This window comes from Pteropus vampyrus, unplaced genomic scaffold (genome assembly GCF_000151845.1).
Source record: "Pteropus vampyrus isolate Shadow unplaced genomic scaffold, Pvam_2.0 Scaffold155, whole genome shotgun sequence".
Lineage (NCBI taxonomy): Eukaryota > Metazoa > Chordata > Mammalia > Chiroptera > Pteropodidae > Pteropus > Pteropus vampyrus.
Window position 1 is genome coordinate 394,730 of NW_011888936.1, and position 20,432 is coordinate 415,161.

At 33.3% G+C, this 20,432-nt stretch overlaps 1 protein-coding gene across 3 annotated transcripts in view; it reads left to right on the forward strand.

The window, feature by feature from the left end:
* TBC1D4 (TBC1 domain family member 4) overlaps positions 1-20,432 on the forward strand; it is a 198,046-nt gene that overhangs the window by 155,770 nt on the left and 21,844 nt on the right. For all 3 annotated transcript variants that reach the window (XM_023536382.1, XM_011369775.2, XM_011369776.2), the window contains 4 exons: positions 3,128-3,202; positions 4,502-4,728; positions 16,410-16,570; positions 18,538-18,747. In XM_023536382.1, the coding sequence (XP_023392150.1) occupies positions 3,128-3,202; positions 4,502-4,728; positions 16,410-16,570; positions 18,538-18,747 (673 nt within the window). The remainder of the gene's footprint in view (positions 1-3,127; positions 3,203-4,501; positions 4,729-16,409; positions 16,571-18,537; positions 18,748-20,432) is intronic.

The following is a 20,432-nucleotide window of genomic DNA, read 5'->3' on the forward strand; positions in this document are numbered from 1 at the left end:
TAAAAATACATTTATTAACATATATATTTTCAAAAAAAGGAATAGTTACTAATATAATGTGTGAATCATTGGAAAACAGTTCTTATTTCATGCTTTCCTCAAAGTAACATCCATTGTCCTTGCTGAAATGTGTGAATTAATGATTGTGGTAGAGTTTAATTTTAAAGTGTTTTTCTTTGTGTACACATACATACACCCAAACACATGGATAAAATATCATGAGTAAAATATGTGATTTAAGTTGCTATTCTGATAATTCAGTGGTTTCATACCCATCTGACTACTTTCTGTATTGTGACCAAATAACCTGTTAAAGATAACCAGGCAGGTTGGCATGTAAGTTAAAAATAGCAGAAAGTGACATGTTCCTTACAACATTTACCTCTTGGCCACACACATTGATCCAATAATTTGTTAGCCACAAATATAGTTTATTATTGGAGGTATGCCATATTATAGTATAGACCTGAAGAACTTAAAGAGCCTTGATCAAGTTCTAAGACATTTGCAAAATTATACTTACCCATTGTAGGCTAGTTAGCTTTATTGGTAATTCTTCTTTCACAAAGCTCTGTCTTCAGGAGGGAGTATCGAGTAAGAGCTCAAGAACTTCACTTTTAAATTGTACTTCCTGGGTTCAAATTGCTGCTCTGTACTTTAGCAGTGTAAACTTTGGCAACATAATCTATCAGAAATTCAGTCTCCTTATCTGTAAAGTTGAGCTAAAAACTATACCTACCTCATAGTATATTTGTGAGGATTAAATGAGATAATGCAGGGTAAAATACTTAACATAGTATATGGCACATGATAGGCATTCAGTAATATTAAATGCAGCTATTAATTTTATTGTTGATATAATTGTTATTTAGGGGACCACCAGAGATATAAAACTATAATTAATATCCATAGATAAGAGTAAATATTGCTTCTATGAAACAAGATAGGCTACCATAAATATAAAACGGTCATTGAGAATGAGAAAAAAACTCTTAAACCATTCTGATAGTAGACATAAGAAGAAAAATTCAGGAAGCTAAAGTTGAAAAAAATCCTCCAGAAAGTAAAATAAAATGACAAAGAAATGGAAAACAGGAGAACAGAGTAAAAATTTAAAGGAGCAGTCTGAAGATCCCAAGCCAAATGGAAAGAAAACATACATGCAGAAACTTTCAAAGAAATCATTTTAGAAATATCTCAGAGCTAATGGACAGGTTTTCAGCTTTAATGGGCTCAGGAATAGGAATAATAGAGTGACTGAATAGAGCCCTGCCAAAGGACATCATTGTGAAATTTCAGGATGCCCAAGGGTAAACTTAGATTCTGTTCCAGATAGAAATAGCGGGTCATACAAAGGCTCAAGAATCACAATGACTTTTGACCTCTGTGCCAGAAGACACTTGAGCAATGCTGAAGGAAAGTTTCTAACCACAATTATGTATTCAGCCACACCATTAATGAAGTACAAAGCACAGAATAATGACATTTAAAGACATGTAAAAAAAATTTACATGCCATCCCCCTTTCTCAGAAAGCACTTGGAGTGTGCTCTACTAAAATGAGGAAGTAACTAAAAAAGAGAAAGACATAGGGTCAAGGAAACAGAAATTCCAACATAGGATAGCAGTAAAGGAAACTTCTAGGTTAACAGTCAAGGAAAATACTGGGATAATTTATTCAGCAAGCCTAAATTGCAACCAGTCCAGACTGGGACAGGAAGACAGAAGTCTTCATAAAGGGTAGCTCAAAGAAAAAGAAACAATTATAGTTGATGGGTTATGTGATGTTTGACCATACTGAGATCTGTTGGTGACTTTCGTAATACATTAGTGGTCACTGAAGCAGATAGCTCTATGAAGACAAATTGTACAAGTTATGGTTGTAATAATAGTCAACTATGTAGCTCAGGTGAGAGTGTGTTTGCGGGTGGGTAACGAAGTAAGAATACTAGAGTCTCATCTTCCAGGTAAGAAGTCAATAGATAATACCTATAATGAAAAGATTAAGGAATAGTAATGTAAGCTGAACAGCGGTGTCAATACAATTTTAAGTGTTTGCTTTTGGAGAATGGGATTCAGTGTATGAGAGAATGGTGGTGACCATCATTTTCATTATAAGCTTGGAAGCACAATTCGACTTTTGAAATTTTGTGCAAGTATTACTTTGACTAAAAATTAAAATGAAATTTAACGCATTTTCCTCAGAAAATTAAATCCGAAAATGTGTAGAGACCAACTTTAAAACTGCTATATACATATTTTACATTTTTCATTTTGTAGAGTCACTGTCACACTGACTTGACTTGTATTTCTAGTTATTCTTTTTAGAACCTTTCCATGTGTTTAAGAGTGACAGAGAATCCTGTCTGTATTTTGTCTGTTAAGACCTTCTGTATGATGTGGTCCACAGCCTGCCTTTTCATCCTCTTCCTTTGAATAGTTGCCTTCATTTTCTTCCTATATAAAGTGAAGAAAATATGTGAGATGATCTCTTAGATTCCTACTTCTTAGGTCATCTATGAATTCTATTCCAAAGGATTATGTGTAAAGAAAAGTAACCAATTCACCAGTATTGAAGTGGACTGTTATTTAGTCCTCTAGAGAGAAATGCTTTGTTGAAGTAGTTTTGCATTATGGAATAATGAATGACGCTAAATGCATACGTTTTAGGATGCAGTTTCTTTTTCTTAACCTGTGTTTATTGTGATCCTGTAATGTGAATTATGATATTTGTAACCTAGGTTGTGGGGAGGATATAGGTATTAAACCATTTTCTTTATCACTGTAATGGTCAGTTGTACTGTACCTTCCATGTTGGTGTTTATCCGTATGAGACTCAAAGTTAATGGAGCTCTCACTGATTTTTATGGGGATATCCCAATCGTATGGCCAAATAACACTGACCTTGTAACAGAATAACTTCACAGAGCTTGGTTTGAGTATCTAGTTATCTAATGGCTGATTTAGGAATAATGTAAGTAAATCGAGTTGTTCTATTTACTATGCTAGAATGGCTGTTAATACTGCCAGCACATTTGAGTGAGCCACAAAAGGATCAATTCAACGCTAACATAAAGAGGTAAAAATTCAAACCATATGAATGATTTAATTTTATTCTCTTCACTCAGGGAGCAAACAGAATGAGAGGCCGGCTGGGAAGTATGGACAGCTTTGAACGGTCCAACAGTCTTGCTTCAGAGAAGGTATCTAAGCGGAGTTCCTTCTTTTAGCACTAATTGCAACTCGGCACAATCCAGCACTGACATGGTAATAGGCATGCTTAGTGATTTTGTTCTGAGTCCTTTACGATTTAAAAAAAAGTAAATATTTGAGGCTTTTTTTTTTTTTTAAATAAGAAGACTCTGGTTATAAGCATGTTGCTCTTTATTCAGCTGAAGCTTTCTCATGGTGAGAGAGAACACATCCCTTGCAGGCTAACTGCTCTTGCAGGCTTTTTAACTGTTTGGATTTAGTATGCTTTGGAGGATAGTATTTGAGCAACTATTGATCCAAAGCCATAGAAAAATGAGCCATGTAATTACCACAGTTGTACAGTGACCTTTTTATCTTTTGTTTTCTCCTCATGTTACACCTCCCCCATTTTTAACCATTCTAACTGCAATATTACGCTCTTCTTTATCACATAGACAATTGGTTTCCTGTTTCCTGTATCATGCAACATGTAACGTGAGGCATATGCAATGCATTTTTTAATGGAAAAATATTAAAATATTTTTATTAAAGTTTTTATTGATGAAATTGATGACTTAGTCCAGCTGTGAGTCTTTCTAGCCCTAACTCATGTTTATCAAGCTAAACGTTTCTACAGTTGTACTTGTTCTGGAAAGTATAAACAGCATACTTGTCTAAATTGAAAGATTTATGATGTCTACCCATGCAATATGAAATGCATTCCAGCATAACTCACTTTTCATTCATTTCCTGTTTTTCATGTCTTTTAAAAAAATGTTTCAGCAGAGAACATGTAGTTGGATAGAAACATCCACGACGAAGGAAGATACTTAACAGGCTTTATTTTCCTGAAGGCTTTGCCATGAGACTTGGACACTTCAGCGTTGTGATACTGTTTTGACAGTACAGGAAGCATGTGACCCATAGGTCACGGAAATCATTAGCTACATAAACGCAGATGCCACCCTCTTTTGGTCATGATCTCTTTTAATCTTTCTGGCGACAATGAGAAAAGTACAGTAGCTATAGCATTTTACTACAAAGAGCTAAGGAAAAGAATACCTTTTCTTATCATCCTTTTCACTTTCCAGCCTATCTTTATGGATGCTGTCTTACAGCTGCTTATCAGAAGAAATGGGTTGTGTTGACACTGATTAACCTTCAGCATGGATTGAGTTAAAAAAAAAAAAACAGTTTTGTCATGACTCAGGAGGAAGAAGAGGCACCCTGTCACTTGTGAGCTCTGTGTTTAAGCAGGTCTGCTATGATCCTCATAGGAAAGAAAGACCTCACTTTTGCTTGCTTTTCAGGACTACTCACCAGGAGACTCTCCACCAGGGACACCACCAGCCTCCCCACTGTCCTCAGCTTGGCAGACGTTCCCTGAAGAGGATTCCGACTCCCCACAGTTTCGAAGACGGGCACACACGTTCAGCCACCCACCTTCAAGCACGAGGAGAAAGCTGAATTTACAGGATGGGAGGGCTCACAGTGTTCGCTCCCCTCTCCTGAGGCAGAGCTCCATCGAACAGTGCAGGTGAGTCCAAACCTTTCTCGGGAATATGAAATAAAATTCTCCTGCCAACCTGTTTTGATCACTGGGGAGTCAAGATTTATTGTGACTTCATACTATAGCCAACATTTAGTTTTTAGAAAGACCATAAAAAATAAAATTATAAAAACCTTAAGTTACTAAGGAAGACAAGGCAAGATTTAAGGTACATCCAAAGAACTGAGTTAAAGCATTTTGGACAGAAACATTTTTTTTCCCCCAGAAAAACAAAAAAACAAGATATTGTGCATGTGATTTTGCCTGAAATTTTTGCTGACAACACGTTACTCAGTGTCTTCTTGATGATGGCTCTAATGAAACAAAGTCAGCAAATTGGAAAATAACATAACAGTAGAACTTCCTGTTAGCCTACTATAAAACACAAGGGTTAAAAAAAATTACCTAAATTACCTTAATATATGAGACAAAAATTGGCCATATTTTATTTTGTTATAAATTAAGGCCAAATAATAAAATTATCAAAAATTTTATTTAGAATAAAGTGATATCTATAAAGAATACACATACCATAATTGACAGGCAGTGTCCATTAGGAATTATCTTCTGTGATATTTAAAAAATAAAATTGTTTGGCATTTGTTAAAAAATAATAAAGGTGGTAAACCTAGAATTCTAGAATGATTGTACTTTTTACTGTGCAACATAGTTCAGAGTTTATATCCTAGAGTTAAGTTTGTTTTTCTTCTTTCCCTATGAGTTTGTTACAGGAACAGGGTCTGATACTGATGCCAATTAGAGAAACAAATAAATAAACAAATAAAAAAAACCCAGAACTCTAAGTAAAAAGAGGTTAATTTTTACATTGTTACCAAATTTACCAGCATTTCTCTTAAGGATGCAACTTTATTCTTATTGTTTTTTGAATGATTTGATATTTAAAAATAAGGTATTTAGGATATAGAAACACAAAGTAAATCAACAGAATTAAATATCCTCAGATTTTCTTTTATGGAAGGGATTAAGAATTCATGTGTAAATCAAGACTTTTTTATGATTCTTTATATTTATCCAAGGCAATAAATCTTTTTTCCAGGAAAAATTATTTTCAAGAATTTAAAACATTATTTTAAACTATAAATGCTGTTTCTATTCTTCCTTATGCTTTCTGCATTTTATAATGTATAAATTCAAATAATTTCTGTCAAAGATGTTATTCATATCATTGTAAAAACTTGCTAGGAAAAGAATCTTCTAAAAAAAAAAAGAGCAGCATTGGTAAGTTAGGGATGTAGATAAAACATGGCTGTGCAATTCCACAGGCTGCAGGAAGGAACATGAACTTTAATGTTTGTTAGGCCAAAGGTATTATGATAACTTCCAACAACTAAACACGCTGTCCTTAAATTTTTAGAAGAGTTTATATCTTTAAAATAGTTGAGTCTTTGAACTACCGATAATTGTGTTTTCCTTCTGGAACTTGTTTCCTGTAATTATTTGTGCTTTCCTATTTTTTTTTTTTTTCCTACTGAAGTATCTTTTGTGTGTAAAAACAAACACTTTTTTGTCCTAAAATTGTTTAAAAAGCTTTAGAGACAAACATATACTGCATAGACGAGGAGGAATTCGATTTGTGAAAGGTGAAACCAGGTCACAGTTTAAATAGTGAACTGCATGCTCCTTTTTCTTTTTCTTTCCATATAAGATCCAGTCCTGAGCCTTTAAAGGAAGATTAAATTAATAGCGAGAACCTGTAAATATGCTTTTTCATAGCGAATGAAGATTTTGCCAAAATATAAATTAAGACAAACTTGCTGTGTTTTCTGTACTCAGCATTCTTCCATCAGTTCGGCGCATGCACAAGGAGAGTTATTCTTCTTCCAGCCTTCCAAGTCTTCACACTTCCTTCTCTGCCCCTTCCTTCACTGCCCCCTCTTTCCTGAAAAGCTTTTACCAGAATTCAGGTAGACTGTCCCCACAGTATGAAAATGAAATCAGGTGAGATCAGTGTCCTTTGTTTGCAAAGCAAAATTTTCTGCCGTGATATATTGATATGTTACTAACGAATGGCTGATTAATTTTGGAGTGACATTTATGCATCCTTATAGTGTGCTCATTTTAATACATTTCTAATATATTGGTTTCAATTCCAAATATTTTATTAAGAAACCTTTTAAAACCAACGTTTCAGAACTTCTAAAACCAGCTTTTTGATTACACGATTGTCTTGCTTTTTAAATTATTATTATTTTTGTACTATTTGTATGTTTCTTTGCCTTGGGCCCAAGAGTCTAAGCTTTGTTTTGTTTGGAACTAAACCTGGTCCAGTGCTAACACATACTAAGCAAACCTCCTCTGATTATGCCTTTTTTTACTTAGCTTCTCCAGAACTAGCTTATGGAACCTGAAAGCCACTGATTTAAACATCTGTACTAAAGTGATGGACATCATATATTTCTAATGTTATGTACATAGAAAATTTCCTAGGCATTTCTTTGATTTTTCAATGATAGACTTACTTTTCTGATTCTCAGTGTAAATCACATAATGGGTATAGGATCATCTTGATAGCAACTCTTTCAGATAGCATGAGAGAGCTCTTGAATCTTGTAGATATTAGAGTTTGAATTGTTTTGGTCCCCCATATTGAAAATAGATAGCCTGTTAAGTCTTGTTCCCTAGTATTGAAAATATATAGCCTGTTAAGTCTTTTAGCTACACAATATTAGATGTGATTTTAGAGCATTACCTTTTTAAAAAAATTGAAATTGTGAACTCTTACCAATCATTCAGATTCTTAGTGGGAAGAAGTGGGTTAAGTTGGGAATTCTTCTAAAAGGATATTGTAGGCTTAGATGTTTGTGAGATTCATTCCTATTTTCATGTGTTTGCTTTACTCATTCATTTTTATTGCTGTATAGGATTCCATTTAATACACCACAATTTGTTCACTCTCTTGCTGATGGATATTTGAATTGTTTGGTAATTGGCAATTCTTGCAGTCCCGGAGAGGAATACATGCTATCAACCTGCATGCCACTCAGATCTCCCTGGGTATTCTTTTGGTCTCCCTTCCTTTGGCCTTAGGAAATCCCCAAAGTTAACATATAACTAGGGAACCCTCCGTAACTACTTAAATTAGACTATTCCTTGAATTATTTTTGAGTCTCTTTTGTCCATGTGTGACAATTTTTTTTCCACTCCAAGAAAGATAATTAATACTGGAATAATAAAATTTTGAGTCTGAACTTTCTTCTGAATTAGTATAGTCATATTCAAATATTGTATTTCCAGTGAAGAAAGTTGATGAAGAATTGATTTTAAAGGGTTTTTTTAGGGACCACTTTACAGGAGAAAATTTAAAGAAAGTTAGCCACAAGAAAATAGTTTAATATATATAGAATATGCAATGAATTTAGAGAACCAAGAATAGACACACTCAAAAATATCAGTTTGCCTTATCTCTGTAGTACTACCAATTAATAAGAATATAACAGTTTCGGTGAACCTTATTTGCAATTTCTTATTGTTGTGTAAAAGTGAGCATCTGGAGAATCGCACTTTCCTTCTGGGAATAAAACCAGGCCTGAAAGTGACTATTAGAAATAGCCATTAAGAAGGTCAAAGATTTGCTGTGAATAGGATGTAGAGTACAAAAGCAATGACTTTTTAAAGATTACCGATAGTGTTTAATTAAGATTATATGTTCACCTTAGCAGTTTCTGCTTAGATATATGTATTCTTGCTCATAGTTTCCCTTAGCCCTTGATATCATTCTGATAGAAGGACGTTAAAGTCCAGAGGGCAAATATACGTTCATTTTGCATTGAAAAATTCCACTTTTCTCTTGTTATCTTATTTGAGGTGCTATAGTTAAAAATAAGAACTTCTAAATTTGTAGAATAATTAAAAATCTTGCTGTTTAAAAAATACTTTGTAATGTTTTCTTGACTTTGAGAAATTCTAAAAATCAAAAAACACTTTTTTTCCTATACTTTTTGTATGCTTTTTAAAAATAATTTGACAGCATAAACTCAATAGGCCAAAAAGACACTTAATTTTTTTCATTAAAAGATAACATAACCATACAGCTCAATGGATCATCGGAGTAAACACCCCGTGTAACTGCCACCCAGTCAATCAGTGCGATGCTGTGAGCACTCCCGCAGCTCCTCACATTTTCCCACCCAGGCAGCACCTCCTAGCCTGACATTAAATACCATAGCTTTGTTTTGCCTGGAACTTTATTTAAAAAGAATGATACAGTATAAATTCTTTTATATCTGGCTTCTATCATCACTGAACATTAGTTTGTGAGAGTCATCCCTCTGTTTATATGCAATTCTGTGTATTCATTTATATTGCTGAATACATTTATATTGTATTCCATTTAATATATCACAATTTATCCATTTTTTTTGCTGGTGGACCTGTGGATTATTTCTAGATTTTTGGCTTTTAAAGAGTAGTGCCTTGGATATTGTACATGTTTTAGTTGTACATTCTATGCATTGTTGATGATTATCTACACAGTAGTAAAATTATTGGACAAAATTTACTCTTAATAGGTTTAACTTCAACTAATAGGTCACTTAGACGTAAATTTACTAGTTAAAATCTTGCATAGAAGTTTTTTTAATTTGTATTTTGAAATAATTTTGAATTTATAGAAAAGTTGCAAAAATATTATGGAGATCTTTTGTTCTTTATCCGGATTCATTAGTTTTTAACATTCGACCTGCTTGTTTTATCATTCTTTGTCCATTTACATATGTATATGTATGTGTATACAGATATCCATTTATATATTTTATTCTAAGCCATTTGTAACTAGGTGAAATACATCATGTCCCTTTACTCAGAATACTTCAGTATGTATTTCCTAAGAATGAGGCTATTCAGGAGCATGGTTTTAATCCAGTGATTTCTGACCTTTACATATCTCAATATCGCTACTTTCATACATACATAATTATATCTGGAACTACTCAGAGTATTGAAGAGAGTATGTTCATAATACTATGAATTATAATTATCTTTTTACTTGGATACCTCTTATCTTACTAGTTGTATAGAGTGGGTCGCTAAATATGTATAGTCAAGTAAGGTATAGTATATAGGCTAACAAATACTACTTTTTAGAAGGCATATTAACTTGAAATTTGAAATTCAGATTAGGTATCCTTCTCTAGGACCATTATTCTGAATTATTAAAAACATGTCGAGTTACTTGTTCTTACGCAGACTGAATAAAAGGACCCAAGGTATTTTTAATATGGTTTATTGAATAGCAGGTTCATTTGCCTAGCATTGAAATGATAAAGAAAAGGGAATAAATATATATTTTGTTTTACTTTACTTTGAATTAATTTTTTAAAATTTAATGTTATATCATTGTTTAGTAGCTAAACTATAATTGTCTGTGATGACATAGTATATTTATATAATATTCATTTATCAAATATAGTATATACTTTATATCAAGTCATCTTTGTCACTCCTTAAAATTGCTTCCTATCTTTCAAGCCTCTAATTAAAAATTATCTATATTGAAGTTCATCAGTCAAAAGTGAAATGACAGTCATTTCTATTCACCTTTAAACTTTTTTTTTTCAATGCGAAAATAAGATTTTTGCTGATGAAATAGTTTGTGGTACAGTTTTGGTTCTCTGTAGTTCTCATATTCACTGATAAAAATAATATAATCACTCATTATAAGTTATTATCAAAATAAAATAACCTTATCTATGCTGTGTTGATGACTTATGGGAATGCCTTTTATTCTAAATTCTGATTTTAGACATCTCTCTCTCTCTGCTAATGTCGTTCTTTGTTTTCCTGTTGCACTAGACAAGACACTGCTTCAGAATCAAGGTGATTAGTGGTCTAAATATTTTCACTTAAAAATTCATAAATTCTTCCAATTGAGTATAATCATTGGTTTAAAAAAGCAGTTTTGGCTGTCTCCTGAATGCATGGCATCATTCTGGTGCTAAGAGGGTTATATAGTAGAAAAAAATGTGATGACTGGTGTAATCCAAGATCACAAATGATGGTATAAAATGTAGATTGCAAACAGAAATCCTGTTTCTACTCTATTCCGTGTTGACATTTCCTTAGAACTAACTGCACTGTGTCCTTCAATCGAGGCCTACTTTTAATTTTGAATTAAAATAAGTGAATTTGCTAGTTTTGAGGTATATATCTACAAATAAGGAGTTTATTCTAAATTCCAAAAGATGCAGAAATGAGAATCCTATAAAAAACATACTTATAAAATCAAATATGGTGTTCTCCTGAAGAGGGTTACTAATCTACTTCTTCTCATCTTCATTCCGGTCACATTGGTTACTTTGAGACACTGCTGAGGCCTTCCAGACGTCCCACTGGTCTGGGCACAGGAAAACACCTACTTCCTTATTATGGAAGTCTGACCACAACTGTGATGACACCTCTTCCTCTTGACCCGCATGCTCTTTGTGATAAACATCCAGAATCACTGCTGAACAAGTTAACTGAAAACAGTTTGCTTTGTTCTAGTTTCTATGCTTTGCTTATATCATGAGCTCAATAGAAAACAGACATGCCCATCTTCCTATTCGGGACCACTGACATTTAAAGTTTTTTCCATCGGTAGTAAAAACATAGTATTATAGATTGGACTAGAATGAGATGTACAAGGAGAAAAAAGTTATCTGAAAATCATTTTGGCCACACTGAAAAAATAAAAAATGACTTTTTTGATACTTGTAATTGACCTATACCATTTAGATAATACTTCTTATCTATTTTTTAAAAGCCTAATAGAAACATTAGTTTTACTTTGTGTCCTTTTAGGTTCTACAGCAGCATAGAATTAGGTTTGTTTATTACCTTAGGTATCATCTGGTTTATAATTTCCTTATTTTGCATATGGTTAGATTGATCCATAGGGAGGTTTAATATCTTGCTTGCTATCATTTTCTTAATTTGGGGTTATAAGGATGTGAATAAGAAAATGAGCTACTCAGAGATATTTTAATTCCAATGTAAAGAACTTAATTTAGAAAGGAATTGCATTCAGTGTAGAGTTTAGGAAATCAAACTCTTTGTTCTCATCATTCTTTTTTTTACACTGATTAATCTATTACTCTTGACTCATAGCTCAGATACTGTATATTGATTTCCATTAGAACAGTTCAATGTCAATTTTATTTAATTAGTAAAGATTTTCCATAGGATGATATATGGTTACCCAGTTGAAAGCAGGAATTAGATAAACTATTAACGTATCTGATGCAATTATGGATTAGATTTTACTATGGATCCTGTGGGAAAAAACTAAAGTTTCTTCACTGTGGTGTTCCATGCGGCTTTTCTCAGAGTGTTTACAAAGAGAAACCTTTTTCAGATTTCTGTTAAATAGTTGCTATCATATTAATCAAGTTTTGTTTCAGTCTTGAGTTGTGATGCATTATGATTTAGCTATAGATTTAATCAGTGTATATCTTTTTTTTGGATTTTGTGATGCTGGTAGTTTTGAATGGGTGCTAGTGGGTAAGAGATGGGGGCAGTTTGCTGCTCAGCAGAGCATCTTTGTAAAACTGGTCCTGGCCTAAGAGTTTACCTTTGTGAAACATGCATCCACGTTGTTCTGATAGGAAATAATACATGACTGCACCCTTCTTAAAGCTGAGTCGCTGTGAGTGGTCACTCAGTTACCATCATTTGGTACACTAAATTAATTCCAGTGAATTAATTGTTATTAAAGCAGGCAAGTATGCATTGAAATTCTGTGTTAACATAAGACTTATCATGTTAATTTAATAGTTGCTGTGGTGAACGCTATAACTTCTTCGTCAGGGATATATTAAAAAGTCATCTTAAATCTCTGTGTATGTGGCCGGGGGGATTCATATCTATAGCTTTTGATCAATGCTGCACATAGAAGGACTTGGAAATGCCTCCCAGACTACATGGTGAAACACATAATCTATTTCCCCGCCTTATAAGCCCTCGTTTGTGTCTACAGATTGTGACTCTTGACGAATTTGGACTGGTAATAGGTTGTATATATAGAATATACTGATTCAAAAATAGGTGGGAGTTCTCCACATTGTATTTCCTTCCTAGTTATTCATCTTTAATTTAATTAATTTTCAAAAGAAGTAATTACGGCACAGAATACTTTTCTGAATGTGCCTCTTGAGAAACAGTTTTATAATGTACATGTTGATTTTCCAAAATACAAAAGAAGGAGAAAAAAAGATTATATCTATAAAAAGAAATTGGTTCTAATTTGGTTTGTCATTTAAAAAATATAAAGATAATTAATATGCCAATATGTGTATTTTCTACCATATTAATATGTTTTAAAATAAAACATTTAAAAAATTTTTAATTCTATTTAAAAATAAAAAAGTCTTTAATTTTGGAATGCAACGATTTCAAAAGCAAAGAAAATGAAGTGATACATTTACATAAATGAACACCTAAGAATACTGTGAAGTTATTTCCCTGCTGATATAAATGACATTTCATTTAAAAAGGGAAAGAGAAGTACTGACTGAAAGATAATGCTAATTAGAGACTGAGTTTTTTCACCAGAAATAAGAGGATTCTGGGAGTCCTGACAGCTTTTTTTTTGAGGTTCAGTACAGCAGTGTCTTAGCTGATGCAAGGAGTGTTGACGTTAGCACGATAAACTGCAGTGCTAAGTGTCTGAATCCTCGACTGCCTGAGTTCGAATCCTGGTTCCTTCACTTATTATCCATGGGACTGTAGTAAAGTTACTTAGTTTCTTTTTATCTCAGTTTTCTCACTTAAAAAGAGAATAGTATAACACCTTCCCCATAAATTTGCTGTGAAGATGAAATGAATGCATACCTGTAAAATGCTCAGAACAGTGCCTGGCACATAGTGTGTGCTTTTTGTATTAGCTTTATTATTACTGTAGTAAATACCACATGTTGTTTTGTTTTTATTCTCACTCAGAAAAGTGGACATTATACTTGCCTACATGCTAAGTTTAGTTAAAGGAAAAGTTAAAGTGAAACAATGTAATTTTTTTAAAAAGGTGTAATAACAACAAAAAATGCCTTTTTCCCTCATCCCAGTATAGTTTCCAAGGTGGGATACAAGAATTTTGATGCACAAAATTGTACCATGTGGTTTTGATTCTGGAAATTACCACTTTAGGAATGTCAGATTGCTGACTAAATGTAAATCAGAAATTAAGCTGCTATATGTTGCATATATGCACTGACTGTTGAAAACTTTATCTGGACTCTAACTTCTGAATACATATCTTCTCTTATTAAATAAAGCAAGGCAACTTTGCCTTATCTCAGCCACCAAACTGCTTTTTCAGGATGTCATTTTTTAGTACAAGATAAAGGGTCAATGGTCTGTTATGTAAGTTCTTCCTTTTGGTATATTATTATCTTATATTTTGACTGCTAATTTTTGACTTATTACTTGCCATTAAATTCCAGACATAAGAGGAAAATGTGTCATTTGGCATTTTATTTGGATTACAGAATTTAAAAATTTAGACATTAGGAAATTTTAAAATATGTAAATGTAGGGGTACTTTATGCACTTGCGTTATAGCACATTCCCCCAAAAACAATAACGAAACTGAGATAGGTACCCCTCAGTCTTAGCTGTAGTACTTTCTAAACACTTGATATGTCATTAGCATATGTCATTAGAATTGGAAGGTGATTTTTAAAAGTTGTTTTAATTCCAGCATTAAAATATGAAAGTTTTGGAATCCTTTGGTTTGATTTACTCTAGTTTTCTTTATTAGAGCTATTAAAAGTTTAAGAATATTTTATTAGAGCTACTAAAAGGTTAAGAGTATTTGTTGAACTCTTACCTTGTGAGGCATCGAAATAGGTGCTTTTACGTAAGTATTTTATTTAGCTTTCTAGGTTTAATTATAAATTAGATGTCCTTATATAGAACAGGAACAACACTTATCTGGAAAAAAGATGTCTTGTGTTGTTTACTAACACTGTTGTTATTGTTGATAGCTACCAGTGCCATCAACAGCTCAGTCTATACTTTTGGGAAACAGCTGTTAGAACTTTTTGCCAGAAAAAAGTTAAAATTCATGACTAACCAAAAAAGTGTTTTAAGAAAGTCGATTTTTTATTTATTTCTGTTATGTCAGCCTAGCCAAATTATTTTTTGTCCATTTTACTTAACCTTCTGAGTTAATGTTTTATATGGTTTTACATTATTAATTCATTCAATAGATATTTATTTGTTCAGTGCTTACTGTTATTTGCCACTTACTACAGTAGCAGCTAGAAATACACCCATGAGCTGGGCATTTAGCAAATAACTGCCAGTGAGATAGTGTTAGTAAAGTGAAAGTGTTTATCAGACTATGACTATTATTTATAGAACATTTGAATCACAGTTTCTAAAAGAAAAATACTAGAGTTAATACTTTCCAAAGTGGAAGTAAAGGTGAACATATTTATTATATATTTCAGGGAGTTTTGAACCATAGATATATATTAGGGTTATAATTTTATACAGGATACTCGACAAGGGAGATTTGACTACATTAAGATATATATATCAACTACGCTTCGGTTTACCATAATACATCATGACAGTTTTTCTTAACCTTAATTTAGCTAAGTAATATTTCCACAATGATTGATGAAGATTAGAAATAACTGAATTACCTGATATATGAGTACATAAAATAAATAAAAATATCGCAGGCGGGTGCTGAATTGCAATTCTGACTACTGGTTGCTGCAGTACTGCTGAGTTCCTCTGAGTATCTGAGTGGGGTTGTGACATTTCAAGTTGTTTCATTTCTGACTGAAGTACTGACACTTCTTGACTTCATCGAAAGCCCTGTGCCTACATTTCTTAGTATCATTACCACCTATAAATATTAGGATCGTCATCATTCTCTCAGCAAAGCTCAGAGACTTGGAAACTGAAAAAAATAAAATATCCCCACGACTAACAGAAATAATTATTGCATGATGTTCCAGCTGCTAACATATTTAGCCTCGAAAGTAAGTTTGAGTCATAATGATCTTTTACTGGAGATAGCCCTAGCATTCCTCAGAGTAGTCTTTCCTAGAAAATGAGCAGACTAGCATTTCCACAAAGCACTAATGAGGAAAGACATGACACCCCCAACCCCTTCAAAAGTTGGGAAAGGTGATTCTGGGGTTGAACGAGTTAGGGGATTTTTACCATGATCCAACTATTGGTAGCTAACAATTCAGAGACAAATCTTAACAGTCACAGGCAATTAGAAGCTATCTTTATCAGCCTATTCTAGTAAGAACTATAAGGAAAGCTCTTTACGAGCCTTTTATGTAATATTTACATTGTTTGGAACACACTATTAATTTGAGTTTTTTAGCAATGCATGAGTTTATTGCTTAAGCAACCTTTACTTCTCTGTACACATACTTCTGCTCCTCAAAGTAGAACTGAAAGTGGTGGGCTTCAATGGAATGAGTAGAAACAGGTGAGCTTCTCGTGACTGGGCTGTGGCCTCTATTGCATTTTTCCCAGGATATGGTGGCCTGGGTGACCAGCATGCCTAGCGACGCATTGCTCCATGTTGCCTGTGGCTTGTGCTTGCCCGTGGTGGTACTTGTGAATGGCTTGTGTTACCATATCATTGCGAAGAACCATGTTATGGAGTTCTCTTTACACGTTATATATTTATTTGCTTTTTGCAGTGATGGAGAGGGGAGGAAAAGGACCTCATCTACCTGCAGCAACGAATCCCTAAACATCGGAGGAACCCCTGTCACCCCTCGCCGAATCTCCTGGCGACAGCGCATCTTTCTCAGGGTTGCTTCTCCCATGAACAAATCTCCCTCGGCAATGCAGCAACAGGGTCTGTATGGTATTCACTGAAGAATTACTCCTTACTAGAATCATACATTAGGGCATGGAATGCAGTGGTTTGTGTACAAAAAGATTTAAGTATTACAATGGAGAAATAACTTCTCTTTCTATATCTGATACAGTAGTTAACTTATCAGATATTATTAGAACATATTAGACATTCAGTATCTGCTTGTTTAATGAATGAATGAATGAATGAATGAATGAGTGAATTTCTAAAACCAGGAACTAAGTTAGTACTAGAGAATTCATAGATCTTTTCATTATTAAAAAAGTAACATACTTTTTCAAGAGTCACACATAAAACAAAGTGACATAAAAATGTTGAACAATAAAGAAATGGATACAGATACACTAGGCAAATATTAAGCAAGAGAGAGCATGGTAATTTTCTTTGAATATTAGTCTTATTAGAAATTGAAGCAAAAACATCCATAGGGCAAAGTTAATGTAACAATAAACAAAAATATGTAACAATAATGAGAACACATAATTATACAGCCTTGAGAACTAGATAACAACAGGATTTTTGGCAGAAATAAATTAGTAGCTCTCGTGGGAGATTTTACTATATTCCTCCCTGAAAATTAAATACAGAGAAATTACATACAGGTAGTATATGAGAAATACAATGAAACAAGGTTGATCTAATATTTATACAGAAACCTATAGAGAAAATGCATTCATTTTTAGCACACATGGAAGTCATGAAAATTAATTATGTATTTGGCTACAAAAAATTTTAAATATCAATCATGATCATTTGTACTGTATTCTTTAATCACAGTGCAAAAAGAAATTAGAGGACAAGTAAAGTATTTTAAGTGTTTGGAAACTGAAATCTCTGCTAAAAACTAGAAGGAAGAAAATGCGATCAGAGCCCTACATATCAAAATGAGTGGTATTTGGAGGGCATTTCTAAAATCAAGTAAGCCAGAACTTAATGTGCTAACTATTCAACTTAAGAGGCTAGAAAAAAGCCATAGAGTAATAAAAAATATTATTTATTAAATAAGGGTAAGAGTAGAGTTCAATTAATAAATTAAAAAAAACAGCAACTGATATTACTAAAGATAAAATTAACTCTGCCTGGGTTGGTTAGAGAAAGCTTCTCAGAAAAGTTAGATATTTATTTAAACTCACTGCTCTTTCAGAAAGAGGAACTAGTCAAGCTCTAGAGTCACTGGAGAGAATTTTGTAGGTCAGAGAATCATGAGAAATTAAACACGATGAGAGCAGAGGATGAGAGATTGAGACAAGAGACAGGAAAATTACACGAGACCGGTCTGAAGGGATCTGTAGGCTATTCCCAGTATTTGGACTTCATTCTTTGAGATATAAACAACCATCGAAATGTTTTAAGAGACATGATCATGTTTGTTAATAGGAAGATAATTGGCAACAGGGCAAAAGATGGCCTGGAACGGGGGGGGGGGCGGGGGGGGGGAAAAAGGGCTACAGGAATTGGGTAAGAGTGTTGCAGGAGGAGTGAGCAGAGGTGCTGAGCCAAGACGAACTCAGAGTTGCTCAGCTGCTTTTCCCTTGACAGATTCTGACATTAGATGCAGATCTTAGGAGATTCCAAATACCTACGCATGTAATCTTTTTGTTTCACACAATCAGAGAATACACATGGGTGAATTGAAGAAGTTTTAGATGCTGGGGAAAGGCCAGGTCATTTTGGAGCACCTCTCTTATAGGTCATTTCGTATTGGAAAGAAGAAGTGGTGAAATTGCATATGCTTTCATTTCACTGCGAGGGGGGAAATCTGGAAGGGGAATTCAGTCTAGTGAGTTTACTTAAACTGTTAGTTCCAGAAACTTAGTTACTGGGAAAGTGGCTTTGTGAAAAGCTTTAAAGGTGGACTATAGGATGAGAGTGCATTGATTCTAGAGACAACTTCTGTAGTCTGGGTTACTGCTGTGGAATGCCTCTCACTGTTTTCTTCTCCTCAGATGGACTGGACAGGAATGAGCTGCTGCCACTGTCACCTCTTACTCCAACCATGGAGGAAGAACCGCTGGTTATATTCATGTCTGGTGGTGATGACCCAGAAAAAGTTCGAGAAAGAAAAAAATCAGAAGAACTGAGGGCCTTGTGGAGAAAAGCTATACATCAACAAATTTTGTTGCTTCGAATGGAAAAAGAAAACCAGAAACTTGAAGGTTAGCTATTCGAACAGGGCTAAATGATACGATACTGTTATTTAATGGTATAAGTTAAGACTATCCCTCTGCCCCCCCAAACTCGCACTCATCCTTGGACTATATATGCACTTTTATATGCACTATATGTGCACTAGGCTATCTACCAAATGTAATTATTTCTATTTCGTGAGGTAGTTAAGACATGGGAAAGTCCAGCTTAAGATCTTTGCATTTTGGTTTAATAGATTTAAAATGTCAGATACCTCTAGTGTATTTGGGTAATATAGAATGTAGATAATAAGCCATGTGTATTTGATCATCGATGTATTTGTATGACTGAATTATTGTTGTTCATTACTTTTAAAACTCTTAAATATGAAAAAGTAAATTCTCTTGTTTTTGAATATTATTTTTAACTTTCAGACTAATTGTATTCGTCATAGCAGAAATATGACTATTTCAAATAAATTGTATCCAATTCAACTATCTAATCACATGGTATCAAATTAGAATTCCTATGTTTTGTTACTGCTTTATAAATTTTTTATTTAAAAAATCATATTCAAATCATTAAATTTATAATTAGATCATTTATAATAGCTCTTTTGCTATTTGTGGTGCTTTATTGCTAAGTTTATGAATGCCAAATGCTTTGGAGTATGTTTTCTAGACTTTAGAATATTGATGCTATTTGCCCCAGTACTTATAGAATCACACACAAGGAGATACACAAATAGAACCAAAATTTATTAATGATATTATCTTGGGCAAATCACTTAACATAAAAGGGCCTTGATTTTTACATTTATAAAATAAAAGATTTAGCTTAAGTGGGCCCTTTAACTTTTAAAATTCTTAGAAAATGTATAATCTAGATTTTTTCTCTGATTTGCTTTTATTGTGTTTTCTTCCAAAAAGCTTTTTTAATACAGGTATTCACATTTCTGTGTTCATCATCTATCTTAAGATTCCTCTTACTATACCTATTATTCAATTGTTTTTAATTTTAATGATATATATTTAGTTTACAAGGGCACAATTTATTTTCTTTATTGTTATTTTCTTAGAATGAAAAGTATTAAGATTTTAAATATTCTTAGAAAATAAATCTTTTCTTTAGAATAAAAATGCTATTCATTGCTATTGATGTAGCTTTCAAAAGTTCAGTATAATAAGTGGTATGCCCACCCGAACTTCCATAGATTTTTCTAAAGGAATTGAATCTATATTGTTGAGCAGTTGGTTATATCTTGAACTAAATCATAAACAGCAAAAGAGGCTGAAAAGAGGGTAACTGTCATCCCTTTAAAACATTTAAAGTATGAAATTATATTTTATTAACATTTGAGAGTATGTACAAATAGAATCTTATATTAAATTTTGAAGGATAGTTTTAGAATCATAGACTATTTAAACTGGAAATGGCCTTAAAGATTATTAAGCACCATTCTTTCTGCACCTGTTAGTGACTGGTTGGGGGAGGATAAGGAATTAATGTAAGGTGAAACAGTGACATACTGGCAGAATGAGTACTAAGATTCAGGTTTACTTATCATGGTTCTTGGGCTTTTCCTAGTACACCACAGCATTTCTCAACTATGTGTGTTAATATGAGGAAATGGAACGTTTTAAATACAAATGACTCTGTGTATTCAGAGGTCAATTATACTGTATAAATTGACAGGATAAGAAAGGAGGTGACA